This window comes from Glarea lozoyensis (assembly GCF_000409485.1).
Source record: "Glarea lozoyensis ATCC 20868 chromosome Unknown GLAREA7, whole genome shotgun sequence".
NCBI classification, from domain to species: Eukaryota; Fungi; Ascomycota; class Leotiomycetes; order Helotiales; family Helotiaceae; genus Glarea; species Glarea lozoyensis.
In genome coordinates this window covers 351,354-362,196 of record NW_007361002.1, presented here as the reverse complement: position 1 = coordinate 362,196, position 10,843 = coordinate 351,354, and the positions used below count along the sequence as shown (strand labels likewise).

The window sequence follows — 10,843 nt, the reverse complement described above, 5'->3', positions numbered from 1 at the left end:
GAGATTTGGGGGTGATAGAGATAATGGTATTGTCACTAAATTCAATACTGAAGAAGTCGTGGAAGATGGATAATTGATTTGGATTTAGTAGAGGAGCTAGCGGGTATGCTGGAAGAGACTTGTCACCGAAGCGGGATTATACAGGTTATGGCGATTAAAGTTGTTGAGAGCAAAGTTCACACTATCAGCACGATTTTCACTGATTTCTTTGCGTTTTTCTCTATATGTGTATTCGACATAACTACGAAGGTATAAGCTGGTTACAACCGTTCAAGCTGACGAGGTGAAAGACAGATATACTAGGAGGTTAGTGTATTGGGACATGTATAGAAATTACTTGCAAGAACTAAGGCTATGCTGTTAAAAGCTAGTTGAGATTGTTGCCGCGGTTTTTTGTTGAAGTTAGAGAACCTTCATCTCCAGACTCATGGCCTTCGAACCACTCTCTTCCCTATCAGATATAGGGAACTCTCACAGGTAAATTCTTTGAGTATAGTATAACGTATAACACAGATCTAAGTATTTTAGTAGAGCGATAGACCGTCACCGGAAGTGAAACAAGTAAGAGCATAAGCAAGGCATGGTGGCTACAAGGAAAGGGGGAAGCTATCACTTGTAGCTCCAAATCGCACATTGAAGAAGAAGCATCATATGACGGCCAAGTCAAGTCAAACATGGCTATCTTAAATTCACCAAAAATGGTCTTTGTAAAAGTTTTCGAAATGTGTCGTTTGGAGTTGGAAGGCATATAATCAACCAAAGATTCTACGACATTAACAAAAATGCAAGAACATTAAAGACGTCCAGTCAAGAGATTGCGAATATCTTCTCCTAAAATTTAACCCTCTTCACTTAGTTAATTATTAATAATATCACCTTACCCATCCTCTTCTATCTGTCTCGCAACATGTAGCCCATCTCGGCCTAGCGCTGATGAGTGTGGGGTATAAAGTTAGACTCGCTCCCGGGCTTTCCAGAGTTTTTGTGTACCTGAAATCATATCGCATTACAATCATACTCCTTGGGGTTGCAAGATGCGAATAATAATGAAATCAACGTGTGCAAAGACGTAAGCAGATCTCGGCACCAGCTTCTGAGGATATTCTCGTTCTTGGCGGTGATGATAATTCAAGATGACTGCAGCTACGCTGCGATGGTAAGGGCTATGCGTATATAAAATATTTCTTTCTATCCTTTTTCAAGTTATTATCATTAATCTTTTCGCGTATCTGCGTGTTTCTAACTCTTTGCTACTTCCTACAGAGCTACCAATTGATTAAAAAAAACATCATCATCAGCACGATGTGGCAGCCTCATTTTCATATCCACGTCGCAGTTGCAATAGTATTTCAGGCAATTCCCCTCACAGCTATATCTATAAACGCAAGCAGTGAAGATGTATCTTCGTCGCCGATTCCAGCGGAAAGCTATTTCAGGGAACATACTTCATCACATCTACTTTACGCCCACATCGTATTTATGTTTCTTGGCTGGATATGTGCTTTACCTATTTGTATGATTCCCTCCAAAGTCAGCTGTACTCCAGATTACTAATTTGAGCTAGCCGTAATGCTCAACATCGCGAAGTCGAATCTCAGATATCCGTCTCACCTCGCATTCCTCGGTCTTCACAGCATCGGCACGATTTTTGGTTTGGCATATAACTCCAGAACTCCGGATCTATACCCAGAAACCTCGCACAATGGTCTTGGTTGGATCTTAACTGCTCTCATTTTTGCACATTTCATTGTTGGAATTATCAAGAATTCCATTGGGAGGACATCGAATTCTGGGACCAACGATGAACACGCACCATTTATCACCGGAGCGCCTGGAAGGATAATTAGTGAAGAGGAGCACAATATGGAAACCCCGTATCAACCAAGCAGAAGTTCGTCATCCAGAAATGCCTCTTCTTACCCCAATTTATCGGCATCTTCTATTGATACTGACCCCGAGACGCTACTTGAAGCCCACTTACATTACAATTCAAAGCTCAAGCACGCATACGATGAACCTATAACATGGAGTCAAGGATGGGACAACGTTTCCGGATCGAATCTACTTGTACGGATTCTAGACTTGGGATTCGATATCGTCGACCGAGCACTAATCATTCTTGGCTTTGTCGCCATTTGTACCGGAATTGTCACAATGGCTGGGATATTTGTACGTATGATGATTGAGATACTCGGATAGCTTACTAACACCGACGAAACAGCACGAGAAACATGTTTTCAATGGATTAGCTCATTTCATCAAAGGGGGAGTTTTCGTTGGGTTTGGAATGATTACACTCGGTCGCTGGATAGGCTGTTTTGCTGAATTCGGATGGGCCTGGAATCTCAAACATTCTAAACTGTCAAAGGGGACTGTCTCAATGTCAATGGAGACGGTTGAATGTTTTGTCATATTTTTATACGGGATTACGAACGTATTCCTAGAGCATCTTTCCGCTTGGGGTGAAGCCTGGGTTCCGCAAGATTTCGAACATGTTGCTATCTCTCTTTTGTTCATCGGTGGTGGATTAGTAGGTGACGCTGATGAGCTGACAATTGGACAAATGCTAACTCATTCCTAGTGCGGGTTAATGGTTGAGTCAAAGGCACTTCGTCGTTTGGTTAAAGCATATCCTGAAGATCTACCCCATGATGGCGAATTTCCTAAATATATGCAATCGCAACCAGGGATCTCGATAAATCCGATTCCAGCGATGGTAATCTTCATCCTGGGAATGATCCTCGGCGGACATCACCAGATGAGTATGGAATCAACTATGATGCACAAACAAGTAACTACCCACTCCTCCCCCACTGTCCTTAAAGTCCTTGCTGATGTCCTTAGTTTGGAAACCTCCTCATATCCGCATCAGTAGCACGATGTTGCAGTTATCTCCTCATTCAAATATCTCCACCACACTCGATATACCCATCACGTCCGCCATCAGAGCTCGTCTGCTCGTTTTGCTGCATTTGCGGAGGATTCATGCTTATGGCTAGTGTAAGATCATCCACGCCTTTTGCAATATTTCGAGTCAAAAACTCTTCTGACTCAGCGATGTCACAGAACCGAGATACCGTGCAATCTATGATTGATAATGGTGTCAATGCGATGGTCGTTGCGACTGTTACTATGGGTATCTCGGCGATGCTAATGGCGTGGGTCATGTTCATTCTTGTTGTGAAGGGTTGTGCGGAGAAGAGGGAGGAGCGGTGGCGGGACAGAGTCGTCGTTCCGGTTCAATAAGTGGTTGTAATTTATCTTGACTGGTTTATTGTTGTCTACGTACCGAAGGAAATGCATGATTACGTTTGTTTTCATTTTCGGACTTAGAAGTGATACCAGATCTGTAGTAACTGAAACAACCAAGTTACGAGTACGTCATGCAGTACCTAGTGGTCATATTTTGGCTTCTCATCCAATCAGTATTGTGCTTAAAAGGTGTAGGGACGATCAACGCGTACGTATAATGAATGGGTTCTAGTAATCATCAAGGAGGTGCGCCTCGCTTAGCGAAAATGGAGTGGTGCTTGACATAGTACTCGATCTTTCTATTATATCATGTTTCTCCTGTATAATAAATCCACGTAGGTTCAAATTAGTATTAAATTATCTTATTTACGAAAAAAATCTTTAAGATATTAAGATTCAAAGCAAATTGCGGAAGATATGTTTCACCGAATTTACGACTCCGGCTCATCCGGGATGTCGTGCATCAAGACCTGGACGACGCTTAATAATTGTTGGAATATATTGTACATAAGCTGACGTTCGCATCATATCTCCTAACGAAGAGTAGCATAGACTTATGCCTAATCGTGTACATATCTGCATCGATCTCGACATCTTTCTTTTGTCATCATCCAGAAAGGCGATATTTTTCGACAGCTGTCATATCCTCTCACAATTATTCCGAGACTCGTAGCAATACTGACATGGCAGGCGTACCGGGGAAATCGAAAGGGTGCAACACGTGTCGAAGACGAAGAGTCAAGGTGTGTAGAAACCACTGATGCTTCGCCAAGAAAGCTATTAAATGGGAATCTGCGCGCAGTGTGATCAAAAAAGACCCTCTTGTGGCCAATGTCAGAAATCAAAACGGCAATGCACCGGATATCAACGAAACAGGCAGTTCAAGAACTTAACGTCATTGGATCACGATACTTTGATTGGGAGGAAACAACCATTAAATCCCATCACGGAACCATCTTTTATTGAATATGACCATAGCGAGCAGCAACTAAAGCAAAGGCGGAGAAATGTGAAAACCAAACCATCAATCCTAATTCAGTCTGAAAGAGTCTTGACCTCCGTACCTCAAATCTTCGAGCACTTCCTATCAGAATACATCCCCCGTGGCGGAAAGGCAGAGCAAGACCCCCCCGTATCTTGGCTCCAAACCGTTCAGAACACGGGTAATCTGGGCGATAAAACCTCCCTGTCCCTCGCCATAACAGCGTTAAGCCTCGTCCAACTAGGAAGGAAACATCGAGACGTGGAGCTGCAACACGAGGGCATGGCTGTGTATGGACAAGCGCTGGAGGCGATCCAAACCATACTGTCAAGCAAGGATCTCATTTATGAGGACAAGACACTTACGAGTTGTATGACGCTGTTGTTCTTTGAGGTGAGTCCAATCTTTTATATCGTCGGAGGTGTTCATGCTGATATGCAGACTAGGTACTCGAAATATCCGGCTCGAATATACGAGGTTGGATTAGCCATATTCAAGGAACTTCTCAACTCTTTCAGCTGCGTGGTCCTGGACTGCACATTTCTGGATCAAGCCATCAACTTTTCCTCGGTTTCAGGCCCACAGGAGTATATTTCCCTTCACCCATCTCTCAACTCGACTGATTGTTTGTAGATTATTTATGCCTTGTCGACACGAAAATCAAGCTACCTTGGAGATGAGCAATGGATGACTGTCCCATGGCAAAGGGCTCCAAAATCTGACTTTCACCATCTTCTGGATATTATGGCGAAAATGCCTGGTCTTGTTGAGCAAACAGAACTTGCTATCTCAAGGGACGCGGTATCAACCTCGCCGACAGACATGGAATCTTTACGGGAAAGATATTGGGCTATCGAACGTCAGCACCGTAAGTGGTATACCGACCTTGAGAACTCATCAACCACACCACTAAGTTCCGAGACAACGTCAAGGACAATTGCCTCTACGACGCCATCCGACTTACGGCCGTTGACCGAATCATCCCTGGGCTTTCCAACCTTCGAAATCGCACGTATGCATCTCTTCTACTGGGCAGCTCTTCTTTTGATATACCACAACGTCACTTCCTTACCGTCTCCCTCAACTTCTTTACATGAATTTGCCCAAGCCCATATTCAGTCAGAAATTCGCACCACAGCAACGCTAATTGCACGATCTATCCCCTACCTCCTGTCCCCGGAATCCCAAACTCTGGGTCCTCAGAATGTAAGCTTCCCTTTACGAACTGCCATGCATGCATTTTCGGAGCTTGGAGCAGAAAGAGAGGAGAGATGGTGTAGAGATGTGTTTGAGGAACTGGATAAGAGAGGATTTCCGTTCGGAAAGATTTTGGCAAATGTGAAATGGGATGACATTCCGAGATTTTTGTATGAGGTGAAGGATAGAGAAAATGATGTATAGAAGTTCCCGTTTCATTCTTTCACGAGACATCTCGATTTTCTAAAGGTAGTTGACAGGATATATATGCAAAAATCATGCTGCTAGTATGGTTGTTGGTCCCTTTCGCTGGGCGAAGGAACAATTAGCTTACTATGTAACACCTAAACTCCCCATCTAAGCAACGGCCCGTCTCTTTAAAAACACATCCCGGAGATTGTCCCACAACCCCAGGTCATATAGATTCTCCACGTCTTTCAGTCCCCACACTCGAACCCATTCGCCTTCCCCGATCTCAAAATCCATCTTCGGCGGCTTGCCATTCGACGTGCGGACGAGAACTTGCTGACTTTCTACTGGCCAAGTCGTGAAACTGCTTTCGTATTCCTCGTTTTTAATTCTAGAAGGAGAGATCGGACGTTTGAAAGCAAGCCCGTCATGCATTTCGACCGTCCAGTCGCTCCATTTCATGCTCTCGTTGGTGGTGGTGCCGGCCCAGATGAGGTATAGATGATAGCCGAGAAGACCCCAGACGAGCGGGGCGGTGAGGAGACAAAGGAGCGTGACGGCGCCGATGCGGGTGTATTCTTGCATGGCCCAGGCCCAGATGTTGATATACTCCCCCCAAGTGTAACCTTTTCCCGTTGGTGTCCAGGAGGATAGATTTCTTAGTATCTCGGCTGATAGGATGGAGAATCCGATGTATGAAGCGTAGGAGATGAGCGTTGCGGTGGTGAGGAGCAAGAGAATGAAGAAATGCTGGTTGTTGTAGCCTACACAGTTGTTGATGAAGATGCAGTGGTGGTCTAGTTTTGTGATGCACCGTTTGCATATTTGACAGTGTTTTGAGCGGGCGGGTTTGAGGAGGTGGCATGTTCGGCAGTTTTGGCCGGGGTGGAAGAGCGTGAAGTCGTAGGGGTAGAGGGTGAGTGCGTGGGTGTGGTTGGTGGAGGTTATATAGCCTGGGTCTGTGTAGACTGATTTGTAGAGGAAGATGTAGGGCAGTGAGAGGAGGGTGGTGGCGGTAATTTTTCTTTGGTTGCTCATGAATGTCCAGGCTGGTGGTAGGAATAGGACTTCTGAGACTAGGAGCAGGAGGATGAAGAATATCTGTGAAATGTTATTGGTATGAACTTGGAATATATACGAATTTTATGATAGCGATATATGATAAACAAAGACGAGCAATATAGAGATAATCCTTATAAATAAATGCTCCGTTCTTGAAGGCGTCTTCTACTTGGTTGCTCTAAGCGAGAGAGACCAAGCAAAGCAGGTATATCCCATAGCTCGTGAGGAAAGATCTTGAATCAAACTCACCATGATAAGAGGATGCTTGTCGTTCCATAAAGTATGAGCCCATCTGGTAGTCGTGATACTTATCCTCCCACCTGTCAGTTTTTGATCGAGTCTCCTCAGTCCGTTAGGTATATGGATCCACTATTGAACAGTGTCAGAAAAAGATCAAAACATCAGATGAGATTATGTATGATTATGATTCTCACTTACTAGTAGTCTATGTAAAGCTCCTATAGGAGTATTTCTATTTGTGATTAGGCTTTTGCTTCAATAAAGTTGTACACAGCTCTTACCTCAGCGCAGGCAGTCTCCCAAAGAAGGCAGCAAATGTGAAAAATGAGATGAGAAGAACCGCAAGGGCTACATTGCGTACGAGACCCATGCTGCTTCACATATAACCTACCTATAGTGTCTGTAAGAGACTCATTGAATTCATGGTAAAAATGAGAGACGTGTTGCCGGGCCTTGCCGCCGCCCCGAAACTATCAAAGGTGCCGAAGTTCGACCGGCACCTACTTAGGTGCATACCAGATCACGTGAGATCGCGATGCCGATCATCCACGGCGCGTCAACCTACCTAATCACTTCCACAACAAAGTGAACTTACCAACATATAGCCCCGCTCATGATTTTGTGAACGCTGCAGGTGCCTTCGACAAATGACTGATTGCCTCAGCTAGGCTATCCCGAACCTCACCTCTCTCCATCTTCTAGTGTTTCACCACTTGCACCCCACGAAAGGCCGTACCCACGAAGCATGGCTGCTGTAGTCTACGAAGGCGTGGGTGGGGGAGGGGAGTTGTTTGCAGGCAGCAAATATTATATCCTCCAACGAGTGCCAACGAGAAGTAGGTGGGTCGAACTAATAGAGGTAATGGAACTTAGCTATGCTTCAAATGATCAAGCGTCAACGAAGCTTTTACCTTGTTTTGACAACCAAGGAAACTAACATTTTACAGCAAAACGGAGGAGAAATAGTCGCACTTGACAAGTATGCCGACTATGTGATTGCCGATCACGCTAGGAAGGATAATCCTCCTGGTTCGATCTCATGGAAGTGGGTTGAACAATCCGTCAAAAAGGGCGAATTGCAGGATGTTGACGAATATCCTGCGGGGCCTGCCGAAGGAACTGTGCGAAGCGCAGGCTCAACAGTACCACCCAAAAGTACCAGAACACCATTTACCACAGCAGATGATAAATTTCTCTCGGATTGGGTGATGGCTGCGCAAAGAAAGGGTGCACCCATTAAAGGAAACGAAGTCTATATACAACTCGCATTGAAAAACCCGCGACACACATATCAATCATGGCGGGATCGGTGGGTCAAACATGTGTCTCATCAAGCTCATACGGCTTTACCGGATGAAGAAGAAGAGGCGGATGATGACGTGGGTTACGTGCCCCCTTCGAGAGCTAGGACTGCCTCTCGGATCGCCTCAAATTCCACAAAGAAAGTAGCTGCTGGTTCCAGCGCTACAACCGCGAAACCATCCATTAGAATCCGACCACCGCCGACCATAAAGAATGACACAGAACCTAAAGATATGGCAGAACCCGTAGTGGAAGCATTGAAACCTGTCAATCTCTCTACAGGAAACCGGTTTACGGATGAGGAAGACGAATTACTTCTGGAAGCGTCAAAGCCCATTTTGAACTTGGATTCTAGGCAAGAACTGGATGCATGGTGTAATTGGGCCCTGGAATATCCTACCCATTCTGCTCAGGAATGGCGCAATCGGTTTGAGGATCACATAAAACCGCAGTTAGCGACGGAAGATGCGGAGGAGGAAGACGATGAGGATCAAGAAATCGAAAGTATCAGAAAGCCACAGTCAACTCCCCAGCGACACGTTGAGGAGGTACCAACGAAGCGACAACTGTTCCATCAATTTTCTTCGAAGAATAGACCATCGAGTAGTCATGCGCACTCTAGGGCGCTAGAGACTCGAGACTCACAAGATTTATCGAAAAAGAAATTGGAGTTACAAGACACAGCAGAAGACTATGTGGATCCTACAACCGTTGATGAGATTCTATTCACTGAACAATTGAAAAAGATGGCAGATATTTTGGGTTTAGAGGTAGACTTCGAACCACTAATCGGTGGCCGGCATTTACCACTCTTTACGCTTTGGCAGGTCGTTAGATCTGAGAAATTTGGCGGTTACGATAATGTCCAAGGGCTAAAGCAATGGCCCCAGGTTGCGAAAGCGTTGAATTATAACCCGTTTTTGCATACCCGTGCTGCGCACGAACTGCAAGCATGTTATAGTGAAATACTGGCTGACTTTGAGACCTCGCGGGAGCAATTTCTTCAACCCCATGTGTATTCCCCTGAACCGGAAGATCAAGCCCAACACACTCCAATACGACCTGTCATTGACTTGGAGCAAAGTGAGGAGGACGATGAAGACTTATTCGTCACACCATTACAGTATTCATCCTCTACGAAGAGACGCGTTGACGTTGGTCGTACCCCTCTAGCCTCATCAATCAACAAGAAACCTCGTCTAGACAAGGGCAAAGGAAGGGCATTAGAAAGCCCAACGCCTGAAAAGTTCACTCCCAGAATCAAGAAAAAGCTTCTAACAAATCAAGGCAAAGGAATGGCATCCGAAAGTCCCTCGCCCGAAAAAGTTAAAGAAGTCCCCTCAACTCCAGACGAAGTAATCAACGGCACAGCCTACCCTACAAACTCCCATCGTCCATCCTCACCAGCCAACGATTCATCCTCCGAATCCGCATCCCTGTCCCAAAAATTCGCAGACATGGAAACATTCAAAGAACGTATGATGGCTCTCGGGTACGAAGAAGAAGACTTCGACACGGCCTTTTTAGCGACGTGCATGCGAGAGGGGAATATAGCCGTGATTCTGGAGTCGATGCGTGAAGGCCATGGGATCCCCCGGAACATTCGGGGTGTGTGGACGGAGAGTGATGATGAAAACTTGGAGGCCGATAGTCAGTCCAGGGAGTTTTCGAGGGTGTGTAGGAAGCATGGCAAACAGGGTGTTGAGGAAAGGAGGGACTTTTTGAGGAAAATGGATCTGGAATAATGGGGAAGCTCGAAAGGGTGGAATTTGTGGAGGTTGAGGATTTTAGGTTATTGATGATGTTTAAGTGAGCCTTGAGAATTGATGACTTGTTCGTATCTCTAAAACAATTTCATGAAATATTTATCATCCCATTACGCTTTCTCTCTGGTAAAATAAGAACATCGTACTCGTCGAGCAGGATAAAGAGAGCAAGAAGGCAAGCATGTGGAGGATGTAGCGGACTTTGGAAAGCGATCGAGAAGGGGCAGTCGTGGTGCAATATAGGTTCCATCTTCGTGGAATAATCTTCTTGAAAATTGATTTACCCACGAATCGAAGCTCATATGAACAAGAACGGCTGATGAAGTGAATGAGAGTTACTGTAAAGGTGGACGAAAGTGATAGATTTATAGTTGACAAACTTTGTTTGAGTATAGTTGTTGTAATATCCCTCCTCTCCTCACTACAATACTAAAACTGACCTTCGCACCTACACTCATCACTCCATTGCACCTCGAATCTTGAGAAGAGAACTGATTTCAAATATCGCTCGTATATGAGATGTAAACAGATGAAGTTTGTGCTGTTAGGACGTGTCGGCTCAAGAGGTAGGGCCTATCACGTGATTTGATCAACGGATGAAGCAGCGTAGCCACGTGATGCATCCCTGGTTAGTAAGCTTCAGACGACCTCTCCTGGCACTATCTACAAAATTCCGAAAAACCACTAAAGTCGACATGATGCGACAATATCGTTGAAGGCTCTTCCTCGCGTCCTCTCTGTACGTACATCACCGGCTTCTACCATTGTTTCGTGTTTTTTTCTGTCGGCGGTTTCCTATTGTGGCTATTTCTTTTCGGAGCATACCACATGCGGATAAATATGAGAGAGGCAG

The 10,843-nt window shown here is 45.1% G+C and overlaps 4 protein-coding genes across 4 annotated transcripts; 3 read left to right on the top strand and 1 right to left on the bottom strand.

Annotated features, from left to right (window-relative positions):
- Positions 1–1,302: 1,302 nt before the first annotated feature.
- On the top strand, positions 1,303–3,246 carry GLAREA_01301 (uncharacterized protein; the record flags this gene model as incomplete). Its single annotated transcript, XM_008088517.1, has 5 exons — positions 1,303–1,513; positions 1,565–2,169; positions 2,222–2,530; positions 2,582–2,791; positions 2,845–3,246. 5 exons carry the CDS (start codon positions 1,303–1,305, stop codon positions 3,244–3,246), a joined length of 1,737 nt encoding a protein of 578 aa, XP_008086708.1.
- A 790-nt stretch (positions 3,247–4,036) lies between these two features.
- Positions 4,037–5,635, top strand: GLAREA_01300 (uncharacterized protein; the record flags this gene model as incomplete). The annotated part of the gene is made up of 3 exons (XM_008088516.1): positions 4,037–4,627; positions 4,681–4,821; positions 4,868–5,635. 3 exons carry the CDS (start codon positions 4,037–4,039, stop codon positions 5,633–5,635), a joined length of 1,500 nt encoding a protein of 499 aa, XP_008086707.1.
- A 153-nt stretch (positions 5,636–5,788) lies between these two features.
- On the bottom strand, positions 5,789–7,292 carry GLAREA_01299 (DHHC zinc finger-containing protein; the record flags this gene model as incomplete). The annotated part of the gene is made up of 4 exons (XM_008088515.1): positions 5,789–6,721; positions 6,932–7,051; positions 7,121–7,154; positions 7,204–7,292. 4 exons carry the CDS (start codon positions 7,290–7,292, stop codon positions 5,789–5,791), a joined length of 1,176 nt encoding a protein of 391 aa, XP_008086706.1.
- A 375-nt stretch (positions 7,293–7,667) lies between these two features.
- On the top strand, positions 7,668–9,969 carry GLAREA_01298 (ARID-like protein; the record flags this gene model as incomplete). The annotated part of the gene is made up of 2 exons (XM_008088514.1): positions 7,668–7,781; positions 7,870–9,969. 2 exons carry the CDS (start codon positions 7,668–7,670, stop codon positions 9,967–9,969), a joined length of 2,214 nt encoding a protein of 737 aa, XP_008086705.1.
- Between the last annotated feature and the right edge of the window lie 874 nt (positions 9,970–10,843).